The sequence below is a fragment of the Phoca vitulina genome, unplaced genomic scaffold (genome assembly GCF_004348235.1).
Source record: "Phoca vitulina isolate PV1807 unplaced genomic scaffold, GSC_HSeal_1.0 scaffold13, whole genome shotgun sequence".
NCBI lineage: Eukaryota > Metazoa > Chordata > Mammalia > Carnivora > Phocidae > Phoca > Phoca vitulina.
In genome coordinates, this window is record NW_022589716.1 from 7,232,086 (window position 1) to 7,251,665 (window position 19,580).

The following is a 19,580-nucleotide window of genomic DNA, read 5'->3' on the forward strand; positions in this document are numbered from 1 at the left end:
AAAAAAAAAAACACAACTGGGGTGCCTGGGTAGCTCAGTCAGTAGAGCATGCACTCTTGATCTCAGGGTTGTGAATTCGAGACCCATGTTGGGTATTGGAGTCTACCTAAAAAAATTTTTTTTAAAAAAGCAACTTAGTGGGGCACCTGGGTGGCTCAGTCAGTTAAGCGTCTGCCTTCGGCTCAGGTTGTGATCCCAGGGTCCTGGGATCGAGCCCCGCATCGGGCTCCCTGCTCAGCGGGGAGCCTGCTTCTCCCTCTCCCTCTACCTGCCTCTCTGCCTACTTGTGCTCTTTCTCTATCTCTCTGTCAAATAAATAAATAAAATCTTAAAAAAAAAAAGCAACTTAGTAACTATATCTTTCTTAGCAAAAATGTTTAAAGGTGAAATATTAGAAACCTTCCTATTAATGAGAGGAACAAAGGTATGCTTTTGATCATGATTACTGCTTAACCTTTTATTGAACATGGTAGCCAAGACAGTAAGACCAATAGGAAAGGAGGAGGGAAAAAAAGAAAGTAGGAAAGGAAGGAAGAAAGAAAGAAAAAAAGAAGGAGGGAAAAAAGGAGGGAGGGAAATAAGATAAGGAAAGAAGAATAAATGAAAAATTTAAATATTAAAAATTAAGAATCTAAAATATCACAATTTTCAAGTGATCTAAATGCTTACTTTGAAAATTCAAGAGAATCAGTTGAAGACCCTTTGAAACTAAGAAGAAATTTAAGTAAAGAGACAGACACAAGAACAATATCCAGAAACAATAGCTTTTCGATACATTAACAATAACCAATTAGGGGTGCCTGGGTGGCTCAGTCAGTTAAGTGTCTGCCTTTGGCTCAGGTCATGATCCCAGAGTCCTGGGATCAAGCTCCACATCAGGCTCCCTGCTCAGCAGGGAGTCTGCTCTCCCTCTGCCCCTCCCCCTGCTCATGCTCTCCCCCACCCCAATAAATAAATAAATAAATAAATAAATAAATAAAACTTTTTTTTTTTAAGATTTTATTTATTTGACAGAGAGAGACACAGCAAGAGAGGAAACACACACGGGGGAGCAGGAGAGGGAGAAGCAGGCTTCCCGCTGAGCAGGGAGCCCAATATGGGGCTCGATCCCCGGACCCTGGGATCATGACCCAAGCCCAAGGCAGACGTTTAACGGCTGAGCCACTCAGGCACCCCAAATAAATAAAACTCTTTAAAAAAATAACCAATTAGAAAACATGCAAAAAAGAATCCTATTCAGAATAGTAAGAAAACCCATAAGATATCCAGGACTAAATCAAAGATCCATGTGAATAAATATAAAAATTCAAAGGCATGAAAGAAAAACAAGTGTAAAGACATATTCCTTGGATGCAAAGAGTCAATATTGAGGATATCAGTACTACCTTTAAGTCAATCTTAAAAATTCAGTGCTCCCCAGTGGATTTTTTAAATTTTTATTTTATTTTTAAAAAAGATTTTATTTATTTATTTAGAGAGAGAGAACAGGGAGAAGGGCAGAGGGAGAGGGAAGAGGCTCTCAAGCAGACTCTACAATGAGTAGTACAGAGCCTGACTCGGGGCTCGATCTCATAACCCTGAGCTAAAATCAAGAGTCAGATGCTTAACCAACTGATGCTTAACCCAGACGCCCCATCTCCCCAGTGGATTTTTTTTTTAAGATTTTATTTATTTATTTGACAAGGAGAGAGAGCACAAGCAGGGGGAGCAGCAGAGGGAGAGGGAGAAGCAGGCTCTCCTCTGAGCAGAGAGCCCGACATGGGGCTCCATCCCAGGACCCTGAGATCATGACCTGAGCTGAAAGCAGAAGCTTAACCGACTGAGCCACCCAGGCGCCCCAACCCCAGTGGATTTTTAAAAGTAAAACATGTCAGGGTGCCTGAGTGGCTCGGTCAGTACATGTCCTTTCATACATGTCCTTCTAGGACCTTTTCTATACATCTACATATACATATATATTTTTTAATAGATTTTATTTGTCAGAGAGAGAGAGCACAAGCAGGGGGGAGCAGCAGGCAGGGGGAGAAGCAGGCTCCCTGCTGATCAGGGAACCTGACTTGGGACTTGATCCCAGGACCCCAGAATCATGACCTGAGCTGAAGGCAGACACTTAACCAACTGAGCCACCAGGCACCCCTACAACCACATACATATTTATATCTACAGCCACACACACACACACACACACACACACACACACACACACACACACACACACACACACACACACACACACACACACACACACACACACACACACACACACACACACACACACACACACACACACACACACACACACACACACACACACACTTACACAAACCCTTTTTTCATTAATAAAAAGCTATTGTAAATATCCTTCTGCTTTTTCATTCAGTGGAAGGTGCTACTATTATCCCCATTTCACAAATGAGAAAACTAAGTCACAGAGAGGTGAAGTTCCTTACCCAAGTTCACACAGCCAGGAAGTCACCAAATGGATTCTAACCCTGGGCGTCTGGCTCCAGACCCTACCACTATAGGCCTATAAGGGTGAAGCCTGTGACTGAAAGCTTTGAAGGGTTTTGAACAGGGAATTGACATGTTTTATGCTTTAAAAAGATCTTTCTAGATAATGTATAGAACCGATATGGTAGCATGGGTAGGAGCATGGAGACTAGTTAATTGCTCACACCCAGGGACACATGTTGGTGGTTTGCACTAGAGCAGCAGATGGGGAGAACTGCCAAATCAGGACATATCATGGAGGTATAGCACTTAGGGATTGAATGTGGAATTGCAAAGGGAAAGAAGAGTCATGGGAGACTTGTGAATTTTTGGCCTGAGTAAGTAAGAGATAGGGGCATTACTGAGCTGGGACACACTGGGGGAATGAGCAGTTTGGGGATAAAATTGAGTTTTGTTTGGCACTTCAAATTTGAGTGCCAATATGACCTCCAAATGGACAACTGAATACACTGAATGTGTTTAGGGAATCGGGTAGGGCTAGAAAGAAAGACCTGTAAGCCATCAGTGTGTTGGAGGTCCTTGGGCAGAGACTGGATGAGATTCCTAGGGAATGAGCGTAGATAGAGCAGAGAATGGAGATGTAGTGACTCTGCTGTGCGGTACTCCTCACAGCAATTTCATACTTATTTCACAATTCCTCTAATTTTTTCATCTCTTACTAGACCAAAGCTCCTAAACTGCAGGGACTGTGATCTCCTTCCCCCACCATTATATCTAACAACATGGTGCCTGGCCTTCAGCCGGGCTCAAAGAATCAAAGGCATTTTTAAAAGGTGATTTGGCAGTATGAGCAGGGCAGTTGACTCATCAATTCCATTTCTAGAACTAGAACCCCAGGGCGCCCGGGTGGCTTAGTTGGTTAAGCGACTGCCTTCGGCTCAGGTCATGATCCTGGAGTCCCGGGACGGAGTCCCACATCAGGCTCCCTGCTCGGCAGGGAGTCTGCTTCTCCCTCTGACCCTCCTACCTCTCATGCTCTCTGTCTCTCATTCTCTCTCTCTCAAATAAATAAAATCTTAAAAAAAAAAAAAATTTAGAACTAGAACCCCAAACATGTTCACATCTGTGCAAAGAGAAGTACATCCAAGGGTGTTTATTGCGACATTATTTGTAATTGTGAAAAATTGGAAACAGATGACCTGCAAAGGGAGCATGGTCAAACAGATGACAATACATTCATATTAGGAAATACTGAGAAGGGGTCCAGCACTGTGGAGAGAGGGTAGGCTCTGGAGCCACACCAGCAGGGTTAGAATCTCAACTTGGCCACTTTCTAGCTTTTTAATTTTGAGGAATTACCAGAACTTTCTGTGCCTTAGTTTGCTCATTCGTGGAATGGAGAATAATAATAGTACTTTCTACTAAGTGAAAAAAGAAGCATCTTATAATAGCCTAACAGAAAAAAAAAATTTGTGTAAATGTGTGTGTATATGGGAAAAAAAATGTATATGTATAGCTATGAATACAGATATACATGTAAATGCATAGAAAGGATCAGACAACGGTAACAACCCCAGATAGGGTAAAGAGAGTCGAAGTGAGTTAATGGGAATATTCACACGTTGCTATCAATACTTTTATGTTAATTTTTTTACAACTTTAATATATCAATATATTAGTTGCATAATTAAAATCAATAAAAGGGGGCGCCTGGGTGGCTCAGTCGTGAAGCGTCTGCCTTCAGCTCAGGTCATGATCCCAGGGTCCTGGGATCGTGCCCCACATCGGGCTCCCTGCTCAGCGGGAAGCCTGCTTCTCCTCCCCCTCTCCGTCCCCCTGCTTGTGTTCCCTCTCTCACTGTGCCTCTCTTTGTTAAATAAATAAAATCTTAAAAAAAAATAAAACCAATAAAGGTGAAGATGAAAGCTATATGTATAAGATACATATATGTAATATGTGATGTGACATTGTATTTTCCAAAGATGACCATACCAACATATATCCCATTCCACATGCTTTTCTTACAATGTGATACAATGTTGGTTTTCCTCTATCAAGGGTGGGGCTTCATTTCCTTCCTTTGAACCTGAGAGGACATTTGTAACTGCTTGGACCAATAAAATGTGGTAGATGTAATGCTGTCTTACTTCAAAGGCTAAGTTATAAAAAGAGATAGAGCTTCCACCTAGCTCTATTTCTCTTAAAACACTTGTCCTTGGAAACCAGACCAACGTGGAGAGGTCATGTGTGTATGTCTTTTGGCTAACAGCTCCAGCTAGACCCCCAGCTGACAGCCACCAAAACCCACTGGATATATGAGTAAATAATTCTTCCCCATGATTCCAGCTCCTAGCTTTCGAGTCTTCCAGCTGAGGCCCCAGACACTGAGGAGTTAAGATAAACCATTCCCACTATGGCATGTCTGGATTTCTGAACCACAGAAATCATGAGACTTTATATATTTCACATGCATATATATTTTGAAAAAGTACTATCATACATATTTCATTTCTTATTCTTATCACTTGAGTATATCAAAAATACCTTTCTTTATTAATACATACCTTAGTACAGCATCATTGCTAATGGTTTTCTTTATTGTATATTTTACCATAATTTAACAAACTCTTACTTTTGGACATTTTGGATGCGGCAAATGTTTCCTATTTGGAATTCCTATTTGGAATCACCATTCCAAAGCACATATATGTGCACATATTTTTATGCATATCCTTAAACATTTTGGCTTAATTCTTAAATCTCTGTTTCCTGGAGAGAAATTGCCACTGGTTAAAAGTATTATCATCAGCCCAATAAATGTTTATGTAATAGAGTAATATTTAAAACAAGGTTGGATCTGTGCCCTTAAGAAACTCACCTTTTGGGGTGCCCGGGTGGCTCAGTCAGTTAAGCGTCCAACTCTTGATTTTGGCTCAGATCGTGATCTCAGGGCTATGAGACTGAGCTTCCGCCCAGCGTGGAGCCTGCTTAAGATTCTCTCTCCCTCTGCCCCTCACTCTCTCTTTCTTGCTCTCCCTCTCTAAAACAAACAAGCAAAAACTTACCTTTAGCAGGAGAAAGACAGGTGAACAAATAAGGATAATATATAGGATTCCAATATATTGTACGTACACCCATGAGCTTGACCTATGAACAAATTCTCTATTTTGCAAATGCAATAATGCTACAGAAAGTTTCCTTTTATTTGCTGGAGAGCATTTATTACATGTAACCCAAAACGAGAGCTTCTAATTCAGATTTCATTTGCAGAAAATACACTTTAGGTCCTTTGCTAGTATCATAGTTTAAAGGAATAAAATAAGCACATTGAAGGGCGCCTGGGTGGCTCAGTCGTTAAGCGTCTGCCTTCAGCTCAGGTCATGATCCCAGGGTCCTGGGATCGAGTCCCACATCGGGCTCCCTGCTCAGTGGGAAGCCTGCTTCTCCCTCTCCCACTCCCCCTGCTTGTGTTCCTGCTCTCGCTGTCTCTCTGTCAAATAAATAAATAAAATCTTTAAAAAAAAAAAAAATAAGCACATTGAAGTTTAGTAGACTTTTATGTTGCCAACATACATAGAATTCATAATCCTACAATTGTTAGTCATTGCTATTAATTTTCACTCCAAATTAATTTGGGCTTTCTAGTGTTTGTTTCCTTTTGGGGGGAGGGAGGGAGGCTTTCTAGTATTTGCGCCTTACTTAGGTACATGCTCTTAAACTGAAAGCTGAAAACCATGTATAAGAAATGCACGAATACACGCAAGAAGCAAGAACTAAGTAAGAGAGCTCGTTACACACAGATATCTTGCATATCAGACATAGACGACTTGTGTATGGATGGAAATAATTTGGGTTATGGGAGGACTTGCACAGCCAGGATGCTCCCTAACATCACTGGCTTCACACCCGCATTTTCACTTGTGCAGCAGCAACTTGAGTGAGCCTCAGTGCCTTTCTATCCACCATGCTTGGCAACAGGTCCTAGAAGTTAACTGGCAGTCATAACGGCACATACTTCCTAAACTCTTTGAAGAAACCGTGTAGCAACGCAAATGTGGAATTTAAGAAACAAAATCACAATTCAATCTTGTACGATGAATGGGAAGCTGAAGAACTGGGTGGGCCACGCAGCGGAGAGTAAAGGGAAAGCCCGGCGTGGTATCTGCGGCTCGGGGGCCACCAGGCGGCGGCCTGAGAGTGTAAGCAGAAATTCCCGGCCCGGCGCGGGGACCTGAAACCCCAATTCTTCTTCCACCAGATAGCGGCCGAGAAACAACAGTCCTTTACCACTCCATAGGCGTCAGTATGTCTTCTATGTGCACTACACTCGAATACAAACAGTGAAGCGAGCAGTCCATCAGAAAAACGCTGGTTAAAATTATCCCGGCGGGCGGCGCCGGTAGGAGAAAGCCGGAAGAGATGCCTTGACCACTCTCCAATAAGCCGACTCCTCTCCTCCGCTGCCTCCCGCAGCCGTGGGCGCGGGCCGTGCCGGGTCACACTCGGGATCGGAGTGCTGGGCTGCAGTGAAGCGTTGGCCAAGGGACGCTATTATCCAGCACCAGTCGCGACCTCGGCGACCGCGGGTCGACCCCGGGCCGGAAGTGACGCAACTGCACTGAGCACTTCCGGAGCTGCGGAGACCGCTCCGCGGGAGGAAGGAGCGCGGGCCTTGACCGGCGTCGGCCCGTCGCCTCCGCCCGCCGCATCTGCGCCTGTGTCTGAAACCTCTGGCCCGGCCGGACCCGGTCTGGCCCGCCGGGGCTCAGCGGCCGCGGGCTGCGGCTCCCGGTAAGTGTGCGGCGCGGGTCGCGGCCTTGTTTACCCAGGCGGGCCGGGGAGGGGGGTGGGCTCTCCGCGCGCCTCCGCCTTCGTCGCCGCCCGCGAGGCCCCGGTGCCCCCGGCCGCCGGTTCCCCGTCTCAGCGCCCAGCGCCGCCCGCGGAGGGGCGGCTGAAGGCTACCACCGGGGCGGGCTGGCTCCTGGCGTTTCTCCGTTTTTCCTCCTCCCGCCGTCTTCACAGCTCCCGGAGAGGTCGGAGGCCAGCGCCTCTGACCGACTGGCGCCGGCGCATCTGGGCCCTCCCCACCCGGCGCGCCGGGGATACGCGCCGCCTCCGGGGCTTCTCACTCTAGTCATCATTCGGAGCCCTCGCAGTGCCACCCGTACAGTTAGTTAACGCTCGCCTGCGAAGGGTCCCCCTGCGCGTGGGCTCCGTGTCCTCGCGACTGTCCCTGCGCCTCGGTAGAAACGTGCGGCCCAGGAGCTGCGCCGCCGTCTCGCCGGACGCTGCTGTGCTAGCGGCGGGAGAGACAGCCGTGTTGTCGGATGACTTCACCTCTGTACTGATTGTTGCTCTGTCCCGTAGAACTTTCTGCCACAACCGACATATTCTGTACTTTTGTTCTTAAGTAGGGTAGCCACTAGCTACACGTGGCTATTGAACATTTGACTTATGGCTAGTGAGACTGGAAAACCAAATTTCAGGTTTTTATTTAATTTTTAAGTCAAATTTTAATAACTACATGGGGCTGGTGGCTACCGTATTAGAGTGTAGGGTTTTGGAAAGTAAGTTACTGGTTTATATTTTTAAAGTGCTAAGTAGTTTTCTTCGGAGATGTAGCGTTAGTAATGACCATTCAGAGCCAAATATTATGTCCGGAGTAGACATCTTCAGAGTCGCCAAAAAGTGTTTTCGTCAACTTTAAACTGAGAGAGAAGTCTTCAGTTTGGATCCTTTAGCCCAGGGAGGGTGTCAACGTCTCCTGAACACGGGACTTTGGCGGGGGGGGGGGGGGGGGGGTAATTTCTATTACTCCTTTTCTGTGTGGGGTGGAGGGATAATATTTAACATCCAAAGGAAATCAAAGCGTTGTCATCAGTTCTTTTAATAAGGTAATAACATTCTGGCCCCTTTGAACAATGTCAGCACTCTTTTGAGTAGAATTAGGGATATTTAACTTTGAAAAGATTAAAAATTAAGTTTTTATTTAAATCTGGACCTATGGGCGCCTGGGTGGCTCAGTTGTTAAGCGACTGCCTTCAGCTCAGGTCATGATCCTGGAGTCCCGGGATCGAGTCCCGCATCGCGCTCCCTGCTCAGCGGGGAGTCTGCTTCTCCCTCTGACCGTCCCCCCTCTCATGTACTCTCTCATATAAATAAATAAATAAATAAATAAATCTTTAAATCTAGACCTAGAACTAGACCTAGAACTCCCACTAAGTATGAAATCACTTTCTCTTTTTTTGGAGGGGAGGGGAATATGAATTTTTCTCCTGCTTCTTGAGTATTTAGTTGGTGAGAAGCCTATGGGCAACCTCTAGGTTCAAATCCTGGGGAAAAATCCAGAGAAAGTGGAAAGCATGGTCTTCTGTTTGTTATGATTCTGAAGGTAGCTTTGTGGATAGTATTAGGTTCTCTGGGAGGGTGGTGGGGAGTTACAAATCCCCGTAGCCAATGGATCTGGTGGAAGTATTGACTCTGGGTAATACCGGTTACCAGCAGTGTGATCCTGGCAAGTCACTTAACCTTTTTGAACTGTGGTTTCCTCATTTGTAAGAAGGGGATGAGAGCCACTTTGTAGGGTTGTGAAAATGAGTCAAACCTGCAATTGGCTCTCACTAAATGAGAGCTAATATTGGTAGTGAAATTTTGTAGATGGGAGCAATATTTATGAATTTTATTTGCCCAATAAGCAGTACCTTAAATAATATACAGGTAAAAGAAAAAAGATTTTTAAAAATCAGTTGTTCTCTACTATTTTAGATCTTCCATAATCATTGTTTGGACTTTGATTTTCATTTGGTTTATATTTACCTGTGTGTGAAGTATTTTTTTGGAAGTTATAAGTTTTAGTTTTCCGAGAAATCCTTTTTTTTTTTTTTTTTTTTTAGGAGTTTATTTATTTGTCAAAGACAGAGAGGTACAGAGGGAAAGAGCACAAACAGGGGGAGCGGCAGGCAGAGGGAGAAGCAGGCTCCCTGCTGAGCAAGGAGTCCAATGCGGGACTCGATCCGAGGACCCTGGGATCATGACCTGAGCCGAAGGCAGACGCTTTACCGACTGAGCCACCCAGGCATCCCAAGTTTTCCGAGAAATCCTAAAGGATAAAGAAATAGACATAAGATTTCTAATTGAATAAGCAAGTAGCCTTGCTTACTTATTTAGTCTTGGATAGTGAGATCTGTATCTCTGAGTAGGTCAGATGGCCCTTGAGCATGTCAGAAGAGAGGCGGCACACAGGTATTAATGTTGCCTAGTGGGCATCCTATTGGGGACACTTTTATTTCAAAATAATTTTTTCATGAGTAAAGTGAGGTCTGAAATATTGGCAATATTTTGTGTTAGATTATCACCATGGAAGTGATTTTATACGAAAAATCTCATTTTAAGTCAGTTGCAATTTACTTTGTCCACTTTGTAACATTTAGGATTGAAATTGTGATAGTAATTTAGGGAATCTGAACCATAGGAGTAAGGTGGTGGGTTTTCAAACTAAGGGAGGGAATTGGGTATCTATTTACATTACCGGTATTCTAGGTTAAATAATTATTGGCTGTTTACTTTGAATATTTTCTTTTTTAGAAGGCCATGTAACTCTTTTCAATATGACATACATGTTTCTGTGGGACTTACAAGAAAATAATTTCATAGTTACTCTGGTCCCTTGCTGCTTATCTTTTTAAATGTCTTTGCTTGTTAAAAAATAAATTTGCAAAACCAGGGTACCAACTTCAAAAATATAAATAGAATTTTCTCTTTTCATTTCAGATGGAAATTATATGACAGAATATTTGGGGTGACATCTTGAAAGATCTTCAAGAATTCAGGTATTTTTAATTTAAAGATTAATTTTTTCTCCTAAGGGAAAAGTACCATAGTTCGTTTGTAATTAGGTGGTTCTACCATATAAAATAATTTGTTAAAAGTCAAACTGCAAATATTACGTTACTGCTCTCTCATTAACATGATTTAAAAAAAACTGGGCATTTATGGTTAGCATGTCAAACTTAGATTCACTGATATTTTTATATTAAAAGGTGGCTCTGTAGTCCTTTAGACTGGTTATTCACTACCCGTTCTTTTTTTTTTTAACACGTTCATTTTAATGTGTTTTAAAATAATTTTTAAAGATTTTATTTATTTATTTGACAGAGAGAGAGATAGCTAGAGCAGGAACACAAGCAGGGGGAGTGGGAGAGGGAGAAGCAGGCTTCCCACCGAGCAGGGAGCCCGATGTGGGGCTCGATCCCAGGACCCTGGGATCATGACCTGAGCCGAAGGCAGACGCTTAACGACTGAGCCACCCAGGTGCCCCTAATGTGTTTTAATTTTTATATCTGGTCTTAATTATGGTTGATTTTTTGAGAGATTATCTATTTCTTTTTTTTTAGATTATTTTATGTATTCATTTTATTTTTAAAGATTTTATTTATTTATTTGACAGAGAGCGAGCACAAGCAGGGGGAGCAGCAGGCAGAGGGCAAGGGAGAAGCAGGCTCCCTGCTGAGCAAGGAGCCCAATGCGGGACTCGATCCCAGGACCCTGGGATCATGACCTGAACCGAAGGCAGACGTTTAACCGACTGAGCCACGCAGGCACCCCTAGATTATTTTATTCTTTTTAGAGCAAGAAAGCTCGCACAGTGAGAGCAGGGGGAGGGGCAGAGGGAGAGAATCTCAGGCATACTCCCTGCTGATCTCACGACCCTGAGATCATGACCTGAACCCAAATCAAGAGTTGGACACTTGGGGCACCTGGGTGGCTCAGTCGTTAAGCGTCTGCCTTCGGCTTGGGTCATGATCCCAGGGTTCTGGGATTGAGCCCCGCATCGGGCTCTCTGCTCAGCAGGGAGCCTGCTTCTCCCTCTCCCACTCTGCCTGCTTGTGTTCCCTCTCTCACTGTCTCTCTCTGTCAAGTAAATAAATAAAATCTTAAAAAAAAAAAAAGTGTTGGACAGTTAACCGACTGAGCCACCTCTTGAGAGCTTAACTATTTCAAATAGACTTTATAAATACTTTTGTATTTAATCCAGATTTGGTTATGTAAGTTATTTACATACTATCCAATCCAGATGCTCTTGCATTTTAAAGTCCTATTAGTTTTTAGATTTAAATCACTATTTAAGGGACGCCTGGGTGGCTCACTGGGTTAAGCATATCTGTCTTCAGCTCAGGTCATGATCCCAGAGTCCTGGGATTGAGTCCCAGATTGGGCTCCTTGCTCAGCGGGGAGCCTGCTTCTCCCTCTGCTGTTGCTCCCCCTGCTTGTGCGCGCTCTCTCTCTCTCTGACAAATAAATAAAATCTTTTTTAAAAAAATCACTATTTAATATTGTTTCTTGCAGATGATTGCTTGAAACAGTACTTGTGCAGAAAAGTTAATGGGTATTTGCCAAAATCTTCTCTGTATATCTGTCGTTTTCCTTTGCTATTGGATCAATTTCTTTGTGTCAAAGTACCCCTTTTAAAGAATCAGTAGAATCCTTTAAAACTGAAAAATCAGTTAACTTTGCAGACTAGAGGAGGATGTTGAAGAGCTTTGTGTCTTTCGTTTTCTTTACTAACCATGCACCTGTTTTCCAGATATCTGAGAGTGATGTCTGTGAAACAGTGGTATTCTTTTCCTAGACATTATAGTAGAAAGGAATTGTGTCATTTGTGTACCATCTGTGTCACTTCCCAGTGGGGCATAATTAGCAAAGAGATTTTAAATTTTGGTAGCTCAACCTTTAGGTTGCTTCCCTTGTGGGCCTCCAACTGTGGGGATGTGCCTCTTTCTTAAGGACTCCTGCAGGAAGGATAAATCCTTGGGAATTTGACCCTTTGACATGGAGTAGATGGCCTTCCTGACTCTTTCATGCCAGGCCCTTCATGTGCAGTTACCATTATTAGCTGCTTCTGCTCCTCAAGGAATGAGTTTTCCTTAGATAAGCCTGGTCAGGGAGATGATGGTGTTTCCAATATGAGACCAGAGTTGGAATAGGCCGTAATGGGCATAGGACCAGGCTATACCATTTTGATTCTTCAGTGGTTACTGTTATAACTTCTCATAGTGAAAGTAAGTAACACTTATTTTTTTCTTTTCCTTCCTTAGAAGACAAAAAACACTAATGCATTTGAGAAAGTGGTAAAGTTTGGGGGGAGGGGAAAAAACTGCTTTCCTGATCTGCAACTTGGCTGGATGCTAAGATGTCTGTGGACATGAATAGCCAGGGGTCTGACAGCAATGAAGAGGACTATGACCCAAATTGTGAGGAGGAAGAAGAGGATGAGGACCCTGGGGACATAGAGGACTATTACGTGGGAGTAGCCAGCGATGTGGAGCAGCAGGGGGCCGATGCCTTTGATCCTGAGGAGTACCAGTTCACCTGTTTGACCTACAAGGAGTCCGAGGGTGCCCTCAATGAGCACATGACCAGCTTAGCCTCTGTCCTAAAGGTGAGCAGTGTTGTCAATTCCAAGTGTAATTCCCCCAATTAAATCTAAATACAAGCTGTTGCTAACTGATGTCTCCTCCAGACTGAATGAATGGCGCTGTAGTGAAACTAAATTTAGGTATGCGTTGGATTAGTTGGACATTTGATGCTTTACTTTGTTTTCTAAAATATGCATATTTAAGGCTCTCAAATTCCCAAGTTACTAAGAATTAGGAAGGATGGGGTGGATTCAGGATAGACTGGAAATACATAGAAGCAGAATTATGTAGATTAACACTGGTTTCAGAAAGTGAGTCTTATAAAACTTTATGAGGTAAGATAAGATTAGCCTCAGAATCACCATCCTCCATATAACCATGTGTGAATTTCTGGCAAATGTCTTGAGAAGTACCCAGAATGTGCCCTGAATAATCAGTGCCTTTGGGCTAATTGAACTCCATTGTTTCATATACTAATGTCTAATGTTGAAAGAGATTTTAGCTTGTATTTCCTTGATTTTGGGGGTGTTATATGGAAACTTTAAAGAGTTAGTTATTCCAGCAAGAATCTTATTTTTAACACAAAATTTAGTATGCTTTTCAATCTTGCACCTCAGGTGGGTTATTGTCCTTACCATGTACGTTTTGTGCTATGTAATATTAGACTAGTACATAGTCCACTCACATAAAACACTATGTACTATGAATATTTTTATGGTCATTTAGACAATTTCCCAGCATGTTTCTTTCTCCTCTAATGTTGGCCATTATGTGAAAGTGGGGACATTTCTCTTATTTCATTGCCCTTCCTTCAGGAACTGTTATATGGATCTTGTTATCTGCTTAAATTGAAGGTCAAGGGCACATTGGCATGATTTCAACCAAGTAATTTTCTTGTTGGTATTTAAATGGAAGTAACTAAGGTATGCCGTGTGTGATTTCTCTAAAAGCTACTTTATCTACTAGTTTAGGGATTTTTTTTTTCCCCAGGTGGTCAGCGAAGGCTCACTAATACCTTCGATTTGGATATTCAGGGCTTTATTAGCAACTAGTGGGAAGTTGAAATCTACAGCTTTTTTTGTGACTCGCTCCTGGGAGGGTTGCAGACTTCCTCTCTTGTGGTCAGAAAACTGTGAAGAATGGAGACCCATTGGAACCTCTGGATTTGGGATTTCTACCCCATAGCTTTAGCAAAGCTGCTGGGACCTCTGTTTCCAGAGGACATTTCCCTGGTGGAAAAGGCATCAGATCTCTTCCTCACAATGCACACACCTCTCTATCCGGTCAACTAGTTTCTTTTGCGTTAGCCATTTTGTCAGGTTATACACAGTGTTGGTATTTAAAATTAGAAAAGGTATCGTCAGGTGTGGCTACGTGCTGGACAGTTTCAGTTGACTAAGTTCATCAGATGTTCTCATCTGTGCATAAGAATTCTGTTCCATCTGTGCTGACTTTCCTACCCTGCTGGAGACAGCTGAGGGGCCCAGACACCTATCCTCATTTTTTTAAATTGTGGTAAAATACATGTAACATAAAATATACCCATTTTACATTTTTCCTTGCTGTTAAGCTGATATAGGGTCAGCCCTCTGGAAAGTCTTCTCCCCATTTTAGAAAGCCCTCCCTTTCCTTCCTTACCTTTTATACGTTGAGGGCTCCTTCAGAGTCTAGCTTGTACTTTTCCTGAGTGAGCCTTCTTGAGACCCCTACAGCACAGTGGTTGTACCCTCCTTTGTTCTCGGTGCCTGAACATTACAACTCATGTATATTAGAGTACATACTGCAGTCTTTGGACTGCTTTATGTTGTTTTACCTTTCCATGTATTTTTGCCTGATCTCTCCAACTAGATTGTCACTTCATGGAGGGCAGAAACTGCTTTATACCTTTTCTCCCCCATCATTCCTGTCACAATGTTTCATCCATAGTAGGTGTTGAATAGTTTCTTGGATACTGTGAATTTTGTCAGCTGTTGATGACAATAGCTGATGCTGCTGTGAACTAGATTCCCTAGTCCCTCTACTGTACATCCTTCTCTGCTATTAGGAAAAGGCATTGTTCTGACCCTCAAGATCATGAAAGGAAGGAGCAAAACGAACTTGGTATAGAGAGGAAGAAATAAAAAGAGATGGAAGAAAGTTGAAACACTAGGAAAGGGTTAAAGAGAAAATGGGGCAAAGGGGAAAATAGTCCATGAAAATTTAGATCACGGTAGAAGATAGATTTTTCCCCCCTCCCTAGACCTCACTGAGAAGCATGCTAATAACCATTTTCTTTCTGGGGCAGGGCAGCAAGGGTCCTGGCTCTTTTGGTGGCTTGGCTGCACATAAAGGGACTCAGTGGTGTTTTAAGTAGTTTGGGAATTTGACCAAAGAGGCTAGGCAAAAACAGCTTGGTTAAGGGTAAAGGAGAGGGAATCACATACAATCTTCCTTTTTCAGGCTGGCTAAAAACTTAACATTTTTATTTTTGTAATTAATATTTTATGAGATGAGAGGGAATACTTTAAGTGCTGCATTTACAGAACAGTGTTTATTGGTGCTTTGGCTATTCTAGCTCCCCTGTTGCATGTGTATCTGAGAGTGGAGATCAGTGGTGATCATGGTGCTGTTTGTACAACTCTGTGACATATCAAGATACTTAATTCTTTCATATGATTTAGGTGCTATGTGGCTGGTAGAAAATATGACATGTATATGGTTTAAAATTATAGCCATATGAACAGTTGTTTATGAATGAAAGCTAAGTCTGAGGACTGGCTTGACTTTTTCACTGATACTCGTCTGTTTTACTTGTTTCGTTTGTGTGTTGGCAGTTACCTATGGATGAGCCATTGTCTAGCATAAAATTAAGCCTTTTGTTGCCTTTTGAGATTTGATGTCTCTTAAATATTAAAATTCCAGTTGTCTGGGACACTGGGTTTTTGGTTTAGTGAGGGCCCCTGGTGTCAGGGTAACTTCCTGTATGTGTTGTAAGACAAGTCCATGAGTAAGATCATTAATTGAGAAAGGAAAGTGCCCAGGAAATCAGATTAAGGGCTAAGGATAGACAACAGAGAAAATGCTTATCTGTTATTGGGGGAAACTACTGGTGTTCAAATAATGGCAAAACAGAAGCATTGTTTTTAGAATGAGCTGTCATCTTACACAGATAGGATACAGTTGACCCTTGCACAATGATGGGGATTAGGGGTGCCAACCCCCACACTGCCAAAAATATGCATATAACTTTTGACTCCCCCAAAACTTAATACTAGTAGTTTACTGTTGACTGGAAGCCTTACCAATAACATAAACAGTCAACACATACTCTGTATGTTATATGTATTACATACCAGATTCTTACAATAAAGTAAGCTAGTGAAAAGAAAATGTTAAGAAAGTCATAAGGAAAAGACATTTACAGTACAGAATTGTAAAAAAAATTGTGTGTAAGTGGCTCTGTACGGTTCAAACCCATGTTGTTCAAGTGTCAACTGTAGTCATTAGAGATTGGATGATTGCCAGGTGAGTTATTATATTGTAGGAGGGGGAAAATCTGGCAAATATTTGTCATGATTGTGTATGTCTTTAGGTCTTAAAGAAAGTCTTCAAGGAAAACAAAGCTAACTTTTTAAAACCCTGTATTTTCATATGAAACTCACACGAAGACTATTTGATTGTTATAGATGAGAGAAGCCTTTTCTGGTAATAACAGACATTTTTATTGCAAAATATGTAGTAGTTAGTCAAGAAGAATTTTGTCATTCAGTGAATCCTGTTAGTGCTGTTCTGTGAAACTCCTGAGGCATTTGCAATCAAGCTGCCCAGATATTCCAGGCTGGCTTTCATTGGTGATGGGCCAGAGGAGTCTCCCGCATGCTACTCTTCTCTGAGCAGCATGCTAGGGGTGTGGGCAGGAGAGGAGGAATGTGGTTCAGGGCCCCACCCAAACGCATAAGAAAGGAGAAGTAGTCCATTTTGGGCTAGATCTAGTCTAATGGAGCCAAAGTGAGCTCTCGGAGCTTTGTGTTGCAGGAGATCCTTCAAGGTGGAGTAGAAGGGCAGTGCAGGTAACACGAGTCAAGTCCAAGCCCCACGGGTTAATAAGCATGGGGGTGGGAAAGTTACCTTCTGAGCTAAAGCAGGAGACTAAGAAGTATAGGTTAAAGGGAGTAAAATGTGGAGGATTGTGAATGAAGCCTGGGGTGTCTTTGCTATTGGATTTTTTAAACTTCTTCATTGCTGAACTGCGGCTGTTCACTTCTTAAGCCTTGTGTTCTGCCAGATAGGATTGGAGAAATAAGCTGGCTATAATGAGTGTTTCTAGTGCTTGCTTTATGAATTGCTGTAATAACTACAGTAGAGCTGGGAAAATGTTACATAGAATACTTTATTCTGCCACCCTCTTGCTTGAATTTATTTTAAAATCTAGTATTTGATATTCAGCAAAATGTGGCTGGAAAATGTTTTGTGATTCTTTTTCTGTGGATCATTTTTCCCCTTTGTGGATGAATCATAATTAGTTTTCAGGGCTTCTGACTCCAAGTGCAGAAGTCTTTATAGTTTCGTGTTCAAAACAATCTATTTCTATGCATTTGGTACTGGTAACATGAGCAATTGATGTTCTTCACAAAATACCTTATATTTAGTCTTAAGTGGTACCAAGTTTTTGTATAATATCTGGAAAAGACTTTAATTTTACTTATTACGTCAACTTTTTTGTATCCTGATATAGCAGGATTTTAGACCATTTTATTTTTATTTATGTATTTGTTAATGTAATTGTTGTTTTTTTATTACTATTAATGGGAAAGTATCCTCAAGCTGGGCCTGGTAACACTGAGTGTTTATGTGCTGAGAAGCCATCTCATTTCTATTTTTATGACCTGATGTCAGGTTTCTTTGCATGCCTGTATCTCAATAGAATCTAAATTAAATTCCTGTGTTTCAGATAGTTGGTTGTTAGTGGGTGTGTTGACATACTTCATGATGCCTTTAGTCTGGAAATCTAATGTGCATTTTACTGATGTACAAATTTATTTTTAAAAGGGAGATGAAAAATGTCCAGAGTGACATTGAGAATTGCCTAAGTACAACTAGTGCTAACAGTTGTCCCTATCTTGCCAGTTTAGAAAGGTTATTGTCATCATTGACTTTGTGTGCTCACTGTGCACCTGGCAGTACACACATCATGTTTACCGCCTTCCAGAAAAGAAGCTTTCAATCAGATTCAAGGCCAGCTTTTATTCTAGTCTTTTTCTTGCGCTTGCACGCTATCACAGGAACCATGGGTAATCAAGGGGTGGTCTTATTTTATTTTATGATTTATTTATTTTAGAGAGAGAGCACACAAGCAGGGGGAAGGGCAGAGGGAGAGAATCCCAAGCACACTCCCTGCCGAGCCCTACAACACAGGGCTCAACCCCAGGACCCCGAGATCATGACGGGAGCTGAAATCAAGAGTCAGCCACGGGGTGCCTGGTTGGCTCAGTCGGTTAAGTGTCTGCCTTCAGCTTGAGTCATGATCCCAGGGTCCTGGGATAGAGCCCTGCGGTGGGCTCCCTACTCAGTGGGGAGTCTGCTTCTCCCTCTCCCTCTGCTTCCCCAACCCCCTCATGCTCTCTCTCTCAAACAAATAAATAAAATCTTAAAAAAAAAAAAAAGCCGCTCAGCTGAGTGAGCCACCCAGGTGCCCCCTTAAGGGGTGCTTTTAATCCTACATTTGTGTTCTAATCCTTAACTTACTTATATTTAACTTTTTATTGTTGAGATGTTACTACAGTATTTAAAGAAGAAATATCCTTCATAATTCCTTAACCTAAAATAAAAGTTTTCTTCCTTGCTTATAATCCTTCAGGTCTTACCTATATTCGTATATAATATTACTGTGCTTCAATTCATTCATTCAACCGATATTTATTAAGCAGTTACTATGTGCCAGGCACTGAAAAAATAGCATCGAACAACATAGATAGGTCCCTGCCCTGGTTGACGTTACATTCTGGTAATTGTTATGTACATATATTTTTATATTCTGCTTTTTTCTTATATACAGGCATGCCTCAGAGATATTGCAAGTTTGGTTCCAGACCACTGCAATAAAGTAAATACCACAAAAAAGCAAATCATATGAATTTTTTTGTTTCCCAGTGCAAATAAAAGTTATATTTACACTATACTGTAGTCTGTTAAGTGTGCAATAGCATTGTGTCTATAAAACAATGTAAATATCTTAATAAAAAAATACCTTATTGCTTAAAAAGTGCTAACCATCATCTGAGCTTTTAGCAAGTTGTAATCACTGATCACAGATCACCATAGCAAATATAATAATAATGAAAAAATTTGAAATATTTCAAGAGTTACCAAAATGTGACACAGAGACATGAAGTAAGCACATGCTATTAGAAGAATAGTGCTGATCGACCAACCTGATACAGGGTCGCCACAGGCCTTCAGTTTATAAAAAAATACAGTATCTGCAAGATACAATGAAATGAGGTATGCCTGTATTTTAAATATTTCCCCCTTTTTTTATTTCATCCTCCTAAGTTACTTTAAATGGCTAAATATCACATCATCGTATTGAGCCATAATTTGCCCAGACTTTCCCTGTTGGGCATTTAGGTAAGTACTTGTGTGTTATATTTCTTGGGGACTGCGTATGTTGCTGTGAACACTTTCATGAATGTGGCCTTTGTGTCTATTGGGCCTTGGCCAGAGCCTGAGCTAGTG

The 19,580-nt window shown here is 42.0% G+C and overlaps 1 protein-coding gene across 2 annotated transcripts in view; it reads left to right on the plus strand.

Annotated features, from left to right (window-relative positions):
- Positions 1-5,919: 5,919 nt before the first annotated feature.
- The window catches only part of ARIH2 (ariadne RBR E3 ubiquitin protein ligase 2), a 48,556-nt gene continuing 34,895 nt past the window's right edge, over positions 5,920-19,580 (plus strand). The window contains exons 1-3 of one of the 2 annotated variants that reach the window (XM_032411242.1): positions 5,920-7,242; positions 10,222-10,280; positions 12,546-12,889. In XM_032411242.1, the coding sequence (XP_032267133.1) occupies positions 12,641-12,889 (249 nt within the window). In that variant the 5' untranslated portion in view covers positions 5,920-7,242; positions 10,222-10,280; positions 12,546-12,640. Of the gene's footprint in view, positions 7,243-10,221; positions 10,281-12,545; positions 12,890-19,580 lie in introns of those variants that run through there. The other variant, XM_032411243.1, reaches the window with a different exon arrangement.